The 16,601-nt window shown below is 38.9% G+C and overlaps 1 protein-coding gene across 1 annotated transcript in view; it reads right to left on the bottom strand.

The window, feature by feature from the left end:
• LOC140227212 (pleckstrin homology domain-containing family H member 2-like) overlaps positions 1 to 16,601 on the bottom strand; it is a 110,211-nt gene that overhangs the window by 21,922 nt on the left and 71,688 nt on the right. The window contains 6 exon segments of the mRNA XM_072307643.1: positions 3,718 to 3,812; positions 7,814 to 7,892; positions 8,955 to 10,231; positions 10,234 to 10,266; positions 10,808 to 10,889; positions 11,790 to 11,873. Coding sequence (XP_072163744.1) covers positions 3,718 to 3,812; positions 7,814 to 7,892; positions 8,955 to 10,231; positions 10,234 to 10,266; positions 10,808 to 10,889; positions 11,790 to 11,873 — 1,650 coding nt within the window.

Consider the following 16,601-nt stretch of genomic DNA (forward strand, 5'->3'; position numbering starts at 1 on the left):
TCTACATACCAGCAATTGTTTTAAAGGGAAGTTGAACAATGGACACTATTTTTCTTTGAAAACCTGATCCCACAACCATCCCTTGGGAAACTTCAACAGAAGTGAAACCAAGAAACATAGCATCTGCTCTTCAAAACCCTCGAGACAAACTATTCAAACATTATGTGTGTCTTGACATTAACCCTTTCTGTGATGAGGACTTTGGACAGTGTGTACAATGTTATCAGGGTTTTAGGTGCCAATAGGCACATACAGCTAATCAGTACATTTAACATGACACTGTCATGAAGAGCATGACATGAAAAGCTCTGCATACTCAATTGGGTGTGGTTGACTTTTTCTTTCCCTTTTCTTCTTTGCCTTGGGATTCAAGGAATTTGAATCTTATTTTCATTCCTGTGGGAATAACAGCAGTAGGTACACTTCAGGGCTGCCTGCCTGTCATTCTACAAACACACATATAAATGCAGTATTTTTTTTTTTTTGATCTTTGAATAATCTTCACTCATGAAAGGAACAGGAATATTAGCCACAACTGGCTACACAAATTTTTAAAAGCACTGCCAGTTTCAAAACATATCGAAGACTGCTGACGACCACCCCCCCCCCCCCCCCATCCCCCATCACCAAACTACAGTATCAGTCAATGAAAAATGACTTGGGGAGAAAAACAAAACACAAACTGATCTTTCTGAAAATATTATATTGTCAAGACTGAAATTAGGTCTCATTTTGTAGACATGATTTTCAAGCAGAGAAGAGCCGGCAGGGACAGATATAACTCTTCACTCCGCAGCTGAGAACCAATTACCAATTATGACATCTGATTTCCTTGTTTTCCCTCCACCTAACTCTCAGGCCCTCTTGAGTTTAACCATCAAAACAAGAGGCTTGTAGTCATGGCAACAGACTGAACAATCTATTGTGAAACTTGAACCCAGCTCATCCCTAGGCTACACTGTGTACTTTTTCCTCTTTCTTTCGATGGCTGTCAAGTTTTGTAGATAACAATACAAGGATGTTTACATGTGTCTGGACTTGCCGTGCCTTTACGTAAATCATGGGCTGGGGAAAGAGCTGTAGAGTATAGCTAATACAAAAGAAATGCATTGCCATATAGTATATCAACCAGCACCATAAGCAGCAGGATGACAAATGAGTGGGACTATACAATCTTGCGGAAAAAAAACATACATAAATTACAAATACAAAACACACACACACAAACAAATACATAGTACATAGCGAATGAATGAATACACAAAGCAAAAAGGACTTGCCATTGTTGCCAGACGTGAGTCATAGAGACTGAGCAATTGTCTGATTTCTGACTTTGACTGCAGAAAAAGATTTGACATGGACAGGTTAATAAAACAGGTGTGACGTGGATTGATCAATTACTGGAAAATTTGTGAATGATTTGCAGACAGTGAATGCAGTACTGAAGAGTGAAATAGTGTTGTTTTGATTCCAGGAAGACATCCATTAAAAGAGTTTTCAGCTTTAAAAAAACGAATGTCAATCTCATCACTTTGATATCAAATTGAATTCTGGGTCACAAGAGATTTCTGAAAGCCATTATAAAGACATCTGTGAGTCTGGGATATTATTTTCACAGATTAATTCCCGACAGAGAGTCAAGATAGTTTTGTTCTTGTGCAAATCTGACTGGCTTGGAAAGAAAGAGTCAGAAACATGGCAAATCTTATTGATGAGATCGAGAAAGGCAAACAAGCCCCAAACCAATGGCGCACTAAAGATGAAGAAACAAAGATAGTATAAAAGCACATACATAGACAAACATAGAAATGAGGGATATAAAAAGCATGGATAAACATACGCATAAATACAAATAGAATGACCTGAAGTCTCTAAGAAAAAAAAAAAAAAAAACTAAACTGAAGAATTGGCCACTCACTTTGGTTGAATGCCCTGAAGGCCATTATAATCACATTACTCTGAACAGTTTTGTCTAACCATGGGTCTACATAGGTCCATGATCTTGCATACAAATTTGTTCAGTAGGCTTGATGAAGTTGTAAAATTCAAGTCCCTTTTGAGAGGTATCGGATTCGAACAGGGAATAAGTCAAAACTGAAAAACAATAATCTCACCCTCAAGCATCCTACTTAGTGGAGTTGTGTTCACAGTCTCTTCTTCAAAATATATTGATAATGTTATTTTACAATATTTTGATGTTATTATTATCATTATTATTAGTTTCATCATAATTTACAGGGTTTGAACACTTACTTTTTTTCTCTGGTGGCCTGTTCAGGCCACTGAAATCTTTTTATTTCAAATTTAGGTGGCCAAAACAAAAAATAATAATAACAGAAAGATGCTGTATTGAAACTATGAGCTGCTTGGAACCATGTTTGGTCAGATTCTCTGAATGAATTGTCCTTTGTTTGTTTGTTTGTTTTTGCCACAATCTTAATTGGACAGTATGTAAAACAATACCAACACAGGCCACTTCAAAGTGTTTTATTTCTGCATCTGAATTTTACTGTTTGCTTGGTCTTTTTTTTTTTGTGACAAACAGGATGTAATAAATTTCATCCCTGGCTTTAAATCATTGCTATATATCCTCTCTTGGCGAACACCACAAAGATTTACTAGAGAAAGGTGGATTCACCAAAAACAAGAACAACATAAAAACGACAAAATTGACAAACACAAACATACCAAAAAAAAAATAAACAAAAAATAAACAAGACATACATGTATCACTACAGATGTGGAGAGGTGAGAGCAATGTTAATGCCAAAGGTATGGGCAGGCAACATAGACGAGTACTATGTACTATATCACGATGGATTGGTACTTGCACACTGCATGCTCAGATGATCTTTCAAGGCTCATGCACTTTTGATAGCTGTGAGTTTCTAAGTTTTAATAAGGATTATTGGGTCAGTTTCCCTCCACCAAGACACCCCATCCCTCAATCCGGGGTAACAATGCTGACTGGTCACCACACAAAGGCCATTATCAGACACAATCCAGATTAAGAGGATTACATAATCCCTGTTCATTGTGGTTATTTTGGGGACATCTGGCAGACTGTTAAAAGAAAGAAAGAGAGCTAGCAGATGCAACCTAAATCAGCAAACAAAGGACAAGTGTCGTAAAGGGTTACAATGGCTTAAACCAGTAGAGCAACTCCCTATTTAGACTCATGCCATTTAATACCGAAACTCGATAACGAAACGACGTATAAAGAATCATCGTATAACCGACAGACCGTTCAGACACTAATTTCGACTGTTCTGAGAAACGTCGTATAGATGTGCAGTTTCCCACTGCGCATGCTGTTGTAGTCATGAGTGACAGCTGTAGGTCACTTTGGTGTGCACTCCCATTGAACCCCGCCCAGTTATACTGTTCTATGGTCGCCATACGTTCAGACGCACAAGGAATGCTGATTCGTTAACAAGTTGTAGTTCGAAATGATGCTCTGACCGTCGTTTTGCCATACGTCGTTTCGTTATATGTCGTTCAGACTCATAAATTCATCATATATCTGTACCGTTTTGGTATAGCGATACAACTAGTATAAATTTTTTGCGTCTGAATGCCCTGTATCTTTCATAGCCAGAGGTGGGAATGTATTGGTATTAATATTCTGCTGGCTTTGAATTGGAGACTGAAGTATGATTTCTGTCAGAGGGTGGTCAGGATGTAGCAGGTGGTCGCCCTGGGAGCCGTTAAACTTACCCCTCTTAGGGTTGTGTAGACGGGCACATCCGCATCCCTAAAGAGAGAGTTGGTGCTGGTTCCTTCCTCCACGAGGCACACCGGCACTGGTGTGACTGTTGGAAGAGAGAGAGAGAGAGAGAAAAGGGAGGGGGTGGGGAGGGGGGATGACAGGACAGAGGATGGGGGCACAGGGGTACAGAGAAGAACATTAGTCACATTTCTCTTGATCTGACATCAATGACGGAAAAATGCATGAGCTATCCTGCAGCTCAACAAGCTGCAATGTCCTGGCTGCAAAAAAAAAAAACCCTCCTCATACTCATTGTAAATTGTTCAAGTCTGGTTGTCAAACATGTAAACCACTCTTTGAACAGTTCCACTAGTTGAAATTATGTACAGGCATGTTAATTGGTAATTCTACTGTAGTGCTTTTACTTGCCAAGATTTCCACATCACATACAGAGGGAATTAAAAGAAATTAAAATGACTTACACAATCAGAAAGAAGATGCATTGTGGGTATAATAGCACATACTCTCAATCATTGGTGAAAACGAATATCAATGGGAGGAAAATCGCAATTTCCTGTCTGACTGAATCTATTTCAATGAAGTTGTGAATAAAACTCATATATGAAATGTGAATGTGATGATCTCATACTAAAATGACATTCTATGAAAAGTGGCTGTTCTGTAAAAATATTCTCCCCTTAGTTAGAAATGGCATTTCCTTACCATCAAAAAATAATTAATGAATCACATAATACAGTGACTAAAATTCTCACCAAGTTAAATCATTTGTAGTAAAAATGCCAGTAATCCAATCTAACAATTTTTCATGAGTGCAAAAAAAAAATGCACTTTCAGAGTACAAGTAACACTAATACTGAAAGCTTTTGCTCCCAACTCAGACTCAAAATAATATGATTCTTTAATAGTACTTTACTATCATATTAGAGACAAGAGGAACATTAACTTTTTTTTTTTGGGGGGGGGGGGAGATAGAGATACGCAGATTGGTCTAAATTGTCATATGTCAACATTGCCGATGCAACACACAGTCAATGTGCAATAGCACAAATAGAAATTTGCTCAATCACGCAATCAGTTTCTGGCAAACAGCCAGCAATGCATTTACAATATTTTTCTTCCAAAATACAGGGGGAAAAAAACATTGGGGATGAAAGGAAATGGTTTGTAACCACAACAACGTGGTGTAGTTTGGCAAAGAAAATGAAGGCAGTTCCTATTATAGCTTTCACATTCCATCAATCATCTATGCTTCCGGTGAAAATTCCAATTCACTTGCTGGAAGGGAATGCTATGCATGATTTATAAGGAATCCTGTACTGAATACCTGATGTAACGATTCAGTGATGTTTAGTTTTGTGAACGTTTTTCCTCTATTGTGAGGCAGCCGATTGAACCATTATCATAGTAGATTTAATGTGGAAGAGATAGACAGAGATGAAGTGTATGAGAAAGATGGACAGAACAAAAGATAGATAGGATGCAATGGCTACAAAGAAGGAGAATTGAGAGAAAGACAGACAGACAAGCACATGGACAGGTACCACACAATTATGTGGTATATTTGGCAGTGTTTTATTTTTGTTAAAATCAATAACCTGAAAGAACATTATACCTCCTGTAACACAAATGCACTATCGTTTCGCGGGAGGGAAATCACTTCAGTTGTCTCTTGAACAGGGAAAAATATTCATTTCTTATTCTGTCACCATGACACTCGGTGTAAATTCATCAATTTGCAAAATTGTTATACATGTCATGATTCATGAAGCATCATTCTTGTGAACTGTTTGGTGTATATGCATGTATGCATTGTATATTATGTATCATTGATATGCTTTATCTATTTTTTATCTTTCATTTTTTGGTGTTATTTCATCATTATTCATATTTACCATGAAAAAAAGAAATCAAATTAAATCAATTCAAATTTCATCTGAACTCCCTCAGTTCTGTCTGCAACATGTTTGAGTACAATGTCACTAGGATTTTAAGGTGGCAGTCATGAGAGGGTTGAGCCATCCCCTATAGTAGGAGATATTCCTGATGACAGGATCCACCACCCTTCTGTGGGAAATGGTTTAACATCTTATCTCTGATCTGAGAGTAAAGAACCTTACTTTAGGTGTATTTCAAAATCTCTACTCAGCTCAACAATATGGCCGTTATGCTCTATGGAGTTCTTTTGACATGAGAACTACGGCCCCTTTTTTCTGTTTTTGTGATGAGAGAGCTTTGGCAATAATTCTTGAAAAATGTAATGTTCTGCTAATAGTCATCTCCTTGGTTTAGCTCCTGGGATGAGAACAAGTTTGCTTTTCCCTGTCTCTCTGGACCAGAGCCACCATACTCCACATGAAGGGCATACATTTGATTGCAGGCCCTCTTCCAGTGCCCCATCCAAGACTGTGCATCACATACAGCTTGCACACAGAGGCCGCACGGTGCCGCGACCTCCGTAGATACTTGGCATGCCAGACCATGAGCTGGTCAATGCAATGTCCTGCATGCCCGCCTGCTCTAGTTATCACGCAGCTATCGGTGATAACTGTGGAGTTGCTCTCGTTAACACGCAGCTAACAGCTATAACTGTGGAGCGAGTAGGATCTCTGAGTTTGCTATGATCCACTTGATGGTGGTGGTGGTGGGGCACCAGCTTACACTACTTTATTTCATGCGGGATGTGAAATGCATGTCTCTTGCAAGATGTCTTAAACATTGATAAACAGCAGGGGTTTCTGCATGTCGCTTCATCGAGTACAAACAGTTATGAGAAATATGTTTATGCCGACTCTGAAGACCCATTATAAAGGATGATTTCTTTGGAAATTCATGTGAAATTATCCAGCATATCTGCCTGTGATATGACATTTTGCATGCTACCTGTATGTCATGCAAAACCTGCCAAATAATTACTCATGACCAACAGATCATTTGTACTGATCATTTATATGTATATTTAACATACCTGGCTAATGTGAGGATTCATTTTTCAGCTCTCTTGCAAAACTAATCCTGCATTATGTGATGCATCAAGTGTTACCCCGGGGTACCACGTTGTGTAGCACCACCTCACCTCACGTCCACTCGAGAACAGGCGCAGAGAATGCATGCACTGTGTGAGCGTGTACATAGTCATTCCCATGCCACTGCACGTTATACCATCCATGCGTGGCACCCTGTGCTGGCAATAGCGTGTACTTCAGTGCAGTGCGCAGTGTAGTGGCTAGAGTAGCGCGTGCTAGCTCCAGCACCAAAATAATTTCCACTTTTTGGCAACCCAGGGTACAACCTTTTAAAACAAATAAATAATTCAACAAAATGGCTGATTTTTATTTGGTACCCCGGGATACCATTTATGTCATCATGTATTAAAAGTATATTATTATTCGGTTTCTTACATGTGCTGTGCATTCCTTCAAGTAGAATGATAAGACTTTAAAAGCAAAAAACAAAACAAAACAGAAAGCCAGAAAAAAGTATGATAGGCCTATATATGGGTATATACTAAAAAATAAGCATAAAAATGCTATAATCATCATCTAATCACTACTAAAATCGTTTATGTTCTTTTGTTATTTCAGCATTCAACCCAAATTGTATGTTACAATAGTGAATATTAACAGCAGATTGTAAACACACATGGGCAATGTTGTACCACAGTTTTGTAGCTGTTTTGAAAGAGAATGCCAACTGCAGAAGGCAATTCTTTCGATCAGATTGAAGTGAAGAAAGTGTCTGTTTGCTTTGCAGGACTATTACTGAGGTGAAAACTAAAGAGGAAGTTCAGTATTTCTGCCACCATTCATATTTCCAAGAAAGGGTGTCAGATTCACCCTCCAGATTCCAAGCCCCCTTCCCTGGGAAAATCCAGTACTACAGTATGTTACTTCACCTACTGCCTGTAACTGAATGACTGGCCTGGACGGTTTGGTCGTCTATAAACTCATGCTCTACATGATCTTGCATACATCTGTTTTTGTTTTTGCTTTTCTTCTTCTTCTCTCTTTTCTATCTCTCTCTGCTGACTGACAGCACATTACAAATGGTTGCCATGGTAACAGCTGGCTATGAAGTCATACCTACCCATTGAGGAATCGATGACAGGTGCCACGCTGGGCGACATCTTGAGGCCCTTGTCACTGAGCGTGTAGATACGAGTTTCCTGGGGTGGAGACAGACAGACAGACAGACAGACACATACATAACAATCATTTTGCACCTTACGCTACTTCTCCAAAACAAGGTCATAAATAGAACTCCCAGCACAAGAAATTTGTGATTTTTTTTTTTCATCATCAACAGTCTTGGGTGTTTGTTTGTGTTTTTTTTTTTGCACTTTGGAAGGGAACTTAAATTGCTGTGAATGGAAGGCACAGAATCGTACTACCTCATGAGGAAAGGATGACAAGAAAAACAAGCCTTTCTAAAGTGGCCACAGTCATTCCAGCTGTCGCCCCGGATCACAAACACCATTACATGTGGTTTGTCTGCAAGTGTGACTCAGGAGCAGCTAATGCATTATCATAATCACACGTATCATTCTTCCAGTCTTCCGTGAGTGCACTGCATTGTGTGCACATTCCTGATTCTGGTTCAACATGGCTATTAAAAACAGAAGATTAGAAATTGGCATGAAATGTGTACTTGAGTTTCTGACTGTCTATACATACAAGTTGAGACAAATACCACTCTTACAATGATAGTACAAGTGCAAAGCTAGATCAGGGACACACAAAATTTTTATCACATTGACCACAAGCATAACAAATTGGGAATTACAAAACAAATTGAGAATTACATAGAACAATTGCATTGAGAACAACCATATCCTACAGTATCTTCAAAGAGAGAACGGATTTCAGTGCACAATTTGTTACAAGTGCATATTACAGTACACTTATCTATTTTGATTCACAAATAAAGCCATATCTTGACATGCTTGACATGTAGTACAGTTTGTTATTAGGTTGAATAATGACACATAAAACTGCTATCTAAACTCTCTACTATATGCACACAGTACACTGCTAATTGCAACCATAAAATCATTCATATATCCTTGTGAACCACACATCAGTAAGCCACCAGATAAAAAAAAAAAGAAAAAAAAAAGAATGATCTGATGAAATGATAAACAGAAGAGCAAGAAGTTAATTGATTGTAATTCAGCTAATCAGTCTGTCAAATACCAAAATTTTATTTCTGAGAGAAACACATAACTCACCCACGATGGCACTTTTCTCTCAGGTGGTGGTGGTGGCTTGCCGGAGGTTGATGACCTCTCATTCTCGGCTGCTTCCTCCATGAAGAGTGAATCGTCATCGGGAGGTTCATCGTAGTCCACATCAAAGGCTGGGTCAAGGGGAGGGCTGACTTTCTCATCCCCACCCCCCTCATAGGCACAGACATCAGGCAATTGGTCAGACATGACCGGAGGATCATTCTGTAGGTTTTCAAAGTGTTCATGGACGTTCCTCAGACTCTGATAACCTTCCTCTAACAAGGGCAGCTCCGGGAGCTCGCTCAGCTCATGGCTTCCTTCCATCAACACTCCAGTCACCATCTTCTTGATGTGCATCTTCTTCAGGCTCTGGTAGCTACTGTCACTTCCGGACTGCTGGCTCAGGGAGCGCAGCCTGAGCAGTTCAACGTAGTCATTGTCGCGGGAGAGCCCACCTTCAAGGAAAACATCGTCGTCGAGTCCTTCCCCCAGAGTGGAGCTGAGCTCCAGGGGGTTGGTGTCGTTCGAGGCAGTCCTCTCGACGGTGGGGAGCGAAATGTCCAGAGATTCCCCATTGCTGAGTTGGAGCTTTACATGTTCCTTGGGCTTGCCAGAGTTCTGCAGCATTTCTGCAGTTGCACTGACCGAGTTTGCAATCAGCGAGAGGGCGGACGGAACCACCTCCTCGTCATTCCTGGGTGACCTCCTGGGCGAGGATTTCTCCTGAGTCTGTTCCTGTCTTTTGGCAAGGCTCTGAGCAAGGTTGACCCCATTGACTCCACTGGGAGTTGATGGTGTCGGGGGCGGGGCAAGAATTGGCACTGGTATATCTGGGGAAAGACCGCCACTTGACGTTGACAGCAAAGACATGGAATGGTCAAGATCGGTACTGTCCACGAGGTTGTCCTCTTCCGATCCGGACATTTCACTTCCAGGTGTCAGGGCGTGGCCATTACCCATCGCTAGTTTATCATCATTTGAATTTGCCTCATTCCTGTTAGTCCTCCATTCTTTCTTGGTATCACCATTTTGTGAGTGGGGCGATGAGCCCTGGGCGTATAGATCACCGGATTCCTCGTTCACATTGTCGTAGATCTCTGACGATGACACCTCCTGCCTTTGGTGGATCTCGTTTCCATTAAGTTCCGTTTCCGCGGTCATGCCCATGAGGTGCTCCCTGATGCTGGATGATGTGGGTCTGGCCGGAATGAGGGGCGCTTCTTCGGATGTATTGGAGGCGGGTCGTCCTGCCAATGCATCCTCTGGTCCTTTCGATTGACAGAGATGTCTGCATGATACTGGCCATTCTCTTGATCTGCCAAGGCAAATAGAATCAAGAGGTGGAGAAAAAAAAATTGTCAGCCTTCTTTTCTCAGATGAGTTTTCAAGGACAGATTTAGTGATCTTGTGAACCATGAGCCCTACACTGCTTTCTATCTTTTGTTTTAGTAAAGACTAGTTATTATGACAACCTTAACAGTTGTTGTCTACTACTAATACAATGCTAAACTGATATTATATCTATAACTGCAGGAAAAATTACGCATAAATAAACCAAGCAAAGCACAGTATTCTTTCAGGAAAAACACTTCCCTTTTGGATGTCTTTGCTAGGGCATATTTTTCTTTTACAAATGAGAATGAGAAAGTCACTAATTCATTGCCCGTGATATAAAAAAGATAGAATATCTTGGCAGATAAAATATCTTGGCAGATAATCAAGAGTAGCATGGCAGACAGATTATAATCCAATCCTGCACAACATTCCACAATGGCAGAATTTCTTTCGAGACAAAAGAACGATGGGGGGGGGGGGGGCACTTAATAGAATGACACCACTTAAAGAGGAGCACTCACTTTTCAGTCTTAGCTGCAGCTTCCTGATTGTCTCGTTGGCATCCTCATTCAAGATGACAAGCCTCTTGTTTTCCTCTTCAAGCTACAAAGAAAACCACCATGATTAGAGACAAACAAACATAAATACTAACATACATATATAAATACATACATACATACATACATACAAATATACACACACAGGCCAACATACAAACATATGTATGTGTGCACATACATACAAACAAATTACAGACATATACAAACACACATAAATTTATGTACATACATACAAACATACATAGATAAAAATGTATATACAAAGATACAAAGATATCAATCACATGAAGCTTATGAAACCAGTCCTTTTTTTTAGCTCTTACTGAACATGAACCACAACTTCTAGGCCATTACCCACATGTAAGACATTAAGTTGATTAAGTGCCAAGAAAACTGATACTGGTGGGATCAATTTGTCTCAATGCATGCAAGGAATTGTCCTCAGATGAATTTCTGACAACTGTAGGCATTTATGAATGTGAGGATAAGAGCAAGGCTGGGCATACCAATGCAGTGATAAGCTCACAAATTGTACTGTACTTGTAAAAATACTTTAAGTAATTATGACTGCTGGGATTACTGCATGTATGTCTGTAATAATCATCACTGTGTGATGACATGGCTATCAGGTATTCACTGCGTACAGCCAGGATATGAGTCAATATTAACAAAACAACATACGTATTACAGATTTTGAGTTTTTTTTTTTACTTTAGCTCAAATAGCAGTGATATTTTGTCCACTTTCTAAACCTCAGAATCAGATTGTAATATGCATGTGGATCATCATGAAAGTTTGTATGATAATACTCAGAAGCTCAGTTACTATCCCAAGTACAGCCGTAAATGAATAATAATGTACGTATAAGTTCATGCTGCAGTAGATCACAGAGCCAGAGACTGAAGGTGGACAATGGCAAGACGTGCCGATATGAAATTCTTACCTCTCCGACAGTCGCTGCCACCCATTTCTTTATCTTGGCCACTTTGCCCTCCACAAGCAGGCTCTCCTGGGCTTGAAGGTCTTGCTGCAATTTTCAAAGAAAACAAAGCAAAAAAAGACAACAATTCTTTAATTTTGCATGGATACTTCAATTACTGAAATATTTCCAAAGAAGTGTGTCAACCTATTTGAATGGGAATTTCCTTTCAAATTAGCAGGCATAGGAACCATATAGGCAGATGGACATTCTATTGTGTGAAGCCAAAGTGTGTGCAAGTCTCCTTCTGTTCTGCAGTATTTCATAATTTATTTATTTATTTATCTTTTTTTTTTTTCGGGGGGGGGGGGAGGTTAGGTGAATGCTAATGATTGCTCTTATTTATACGCTCTATGAAGCAATGAGAAACATAATTATTTGCTAGGGATCCATATCTCAGTAACCAATGAGTTATTCAAATTATATGCATGCTTTTACAATATATCTTGTCAAAACTGACAATCAGAAGGCTTGCCTGCCCAAATCTTGCCAATCAAAGCAACATATGATGCATGCAAACTTGATTTTAGGCATTGTTGAAAAGCATTGAGAAGGAACAAGTTCATTGAACAGCTCCAAAGGTCCTCTTTTTCTTTGTGATAAAAGAAATGTACATATCAGGGATCCCTAACAATGACTGCATCAGTTCATGTGATTATGGAGTTGATAGCTGCATACATTCATCGGCCTCCATGACGTCCCACCAGATTGTGATTTGAGCTTAGGGCATGATAGCATTACATATTAAATATTAATGTTACTTTATGGTTCAATACGATGTCAGTTTTCTCCACTCTGCATAGAAACTCCCACACCATTTCTCTCTTCTTTTTTACATCGATAAACCATACCAGCATTTACAGTATCGGTAGAACTTGTACCAAAAGTATCTGTGCATTATTGCACCTTTCAATCCCTTCAGATATTGAGAATGTTTATCAGTTGAATGAAAAAAAAATAGTGAAGTTATACTCCAGAAACAATGGGTACAATTCACAAAGGTAGTTTAATCTAACTCGATCAAATAAATAAAAACCATGGTTTAGATTCAGTCCATGGACTAAATCGATCTTGTATAATGTCCACCTTTCACATGCACGTATCAACACACTTTCATCCTTGGTTGGTGTAATATTTGTGATCTTTCAAGTACATCTAGGCAGACAAAATAAGTATGATCCATGGACTAAATTTGAACTAGCTTTGTGAATTCTGCCCATTAAGTCTCAAGTAACTGAAGTAAACATCAAGAATAGAAACTAACCAGTTTAAGAAAAATCATTTCCTTATGTCAAAGCTGAACTTGGCACGATGCCAGCTCTTTGTTGTATGTGTGTGTGTGTGGGGGGGGGGGGGGGGCACTCATCATAAAACTATAAAACTTATGAGGCCGTTAAAACGAAATCTGTCTGTGTGCTGAATCTCTTAAAGGGATTGTACAGTATTGGTGGAGATGAGGATTGGGCTTTTAACTTTTTGCAAAATACCAAGAAACAACTTATGAAATAGCACAAAGCATACCATTCTGAGAAGATTCAAAGTTTATTTGATGAAAATCGGTTCTGTTATGGCCGAGACATCCAATAACAAAGTAAAACAAAGTGATCGTAGCAATCCTAATAAAAGGTGGGACCCACCTACCTTTTATTAGGATTGCTCTCTTTGGATATCTTAGCCTTTTCAAAGTCAATTTTCATCAAATAAACATTGGATTCCTCTTGGAATTTAATGCTCTTTCATATTTCTTAAGAGGTTTCTCATTACCTCACCCAAAAATGTTTATAGAAATCTGAAGTTAGGTTTCAATCAAAACTATACGATTCCTTTAAGTATGAATATCTTGTTATCGGCAGAACTCTTCCTTCTAGAGTGACGTGTTTACGCTTGGCTGGCAAGACCCATTAAGTTGATTGAGGAGGAAGAGGAAAACATGGCGCTCACGTTCAGCTAGCAACAGTCCATTCTCTGTGAATTGCCATATATCCTGTATTACAGGGATTCTTATTGATGATACAAAATCATTTGGTGCAGCTGATTTACCTCTCAAGCCTTGGAGAATTTACAGCAGATTACATCATCTTGTCATCACACTGTACAGCTCGATCTCAGCTACAGTATGGTGCCAATTTAATGTTATATTCATATTCAGTAATATGTAAAAAATCAAAACAACAAGGGCACTATTTTACCAGATACCTGGAATAATGCTTATAAATCTACCCACTTTTTATTAAATAAACCTTTTTATTTCATGAAAACTGATTGTTTCGCTTTTATCTATGCTCAAATCTTCGAATGCGATAGCGCCCTTCTGGTTCTCAGCTGAGGATATATCAAAGAGAGATTACATGGGATGATTAAATCCATTAAATCTACACATAATCAGAAGGAAAGGTCCACAGTTTGCTCATTTGAAAGAGAAAAAGGAAATTCCAATCTTCTAAAATGTGTTGCCAATTTGGGAATCTGTTCCAGATTTTAACTAAATTGAGATGCTTTTGAAAAGTCAGCAACCACAACAAAGAAATGAACAACTAATGACTGCAATGACGTACAAAACTGTTACTCTAGCTTTCTAAACACTAACTATATTCATACTGATTATTACAATAAAAAGACGCAGCAACAAATCACTAAATTGCGGTTCCCAGGACTTAGTGGATTAACCAAAGAGAAACTGAGGCCTTTGGGGTGTTTCACAAGGAATTTATATCAGTCTTAAAAGTTAAGATCAACTTAAAATTATGATATGTTGTGTGAGTATTCACTGGTATTCTAAATAATAAAAATAGAAATTTTGGAGAATTTTTCATGCAGCTATTAATATACAAAATAAAATAAGTGACAACTAGGAATTTATCTGTAAATTGTGATAACAATTTGAAGTTGATTCTGAAAGGCTGATAAAACTGAATAGGGAAACCAATGGCATGCCATAATTTGAAGTTGATCTTTATTTTTAAGATTGACTTGAATTTTGTGCCGCCCCCTCTCTCTCCCCCCCCCCCCCCCCCCCCCCGATATTAGTTGATGATGGAATCCAATCCATAGCATCGACAAACATGATCATAAACTATATCACTGCTCATGCTGTCTCAGGGTTGCAGAAATAGAGTAGTATAGTTTAAGACTGTACAGACATACAGAACTATCACTAACTTCACATAAAAGTCCGCTCCAGATATCAGAGAAAAGATATACATTGTATTTGAGACATCCATGAAACTTAATCTTACTGTAAAGCATTGATTCAACAGGTAATTCAAAATTACTTACTGCATGAATCTTGTTGATGAACACAACACTGAAATTTCACAGAAATTGATATCCAGCCTTTCACTTTCAGTGTCAGGTGATACTTCCATTCCTCAATTTATGTTGATGAGGATTTTCAAACAGATTTTTGCTGTGTTTATCAACTTTTCTGATATTAGACATGTTTCAATACCCACTACCAAAACACGTTTGCAAACATATTTTGGATCACGTTTCTTGCATAATGTTGCATTTATCAACTAATCATGGGAGGCCCTGTCATTGCACAGCTCCATTGCACAGATTGACCAGAAGAACAGATTAATGTGTAGATGGCAGTGGTTGGTGAGGGCAGGTCTGAGCTATAAATGCATTTCAAAACAACTTTGCATCTATCAACTCTCCAGAAATGCATTTCTGGCTCAAACGCATTTCATTTCTGACTGCACTGTTTTCAGCATTTCAGAAACTTGTTTCTAACCCCATAATCAAAACAGCTTTGCATTTATCAACTGCCTAAAAATCCCTGAAAGTAGTTAGGAAACCTCGATTCTGCACCAGAAGTGAGTTGTTAAGTGCAACCTTTGATAGCTCTACTGAACTCTTATTTGTAACAATATCCTCAATTATCAGATTTATAACTTACAAATTCGAGAATCATTTCTATGACATGAAAAGGACACACACACACAACAGATAGAACACTTTTGTTTTAAACCTCCTTCAGTGCCTGCAGCATTCTGAGAACAAAAACAGGAAATTGAAGGAATATTTTCACTGTCTAGTGCAGGTTAGGATCTAATTACGATACCAAGTGCTATATCACCATACAGAGCTGTATACGCATATATTGTATTGATTCATGTAATTGTATAAGTGTTTTGGAAAGTGAGGTTTGAAAAATACACCCACATTTCCTCACACTTCCTCAACTTCTGTATCTTGTCATCTCTATGACATGTACAGGTAACAGTGACTACAAAAGATCAATCCCAACTCCACTAAATGTCAACCCCTTCCCAGGCAACCATCCTTCCCGAGCTCAGCCAAGTTCGCTTCCTCTTGTCTCCCAACCTTCTCTGGGTCCTTCTGAACAGGGTTCATCCAAACTCCTTCCATTATATGCTAGTAGTCCATGACAGGAGGACACAAACAATCAAGGTGATTTAATTTTGGGCAACTACTGTCTCGGCAATCATGTACCGTAGGAAAGTACTCTGACATGGTCAATGGGGGGAAAAGCTAGAGTGATCAACAGCTCCATTATCTCCATTCTTGAAGTTATCATCGATACCTCACGCAGAGTATAAAAGGGAACAAATGGAACAATGAAATTGGACATCAAAATCAAACATTGAACAACACAGTTTCACTGGTGTCAGTACAAGAGTGCTTTTATCTTGTTGATCTCTCATAATCACATAATGCAAGCGATACAAGCTGATGGCATCAGTGCCTGACAATCTCTCTCAGATTTACACACAACCCTTATTAAGTTTCCCTTTTTGAAATGGACTTTTA

This window comes from Diadema setosum, chromosome 1, assembly GCF_964275005.1.
Source record: "Diadema setosum chromosome 1, eeDiaSeto1, whole genome shotgun sequence".
In the NCBI taxonomy this organism is placed as follows: Eukaryota; Metazoa; Echinodermata; class Echinoidea; order Diadematoida; family Diadematidae; genus Diadema; species Diadema setosum.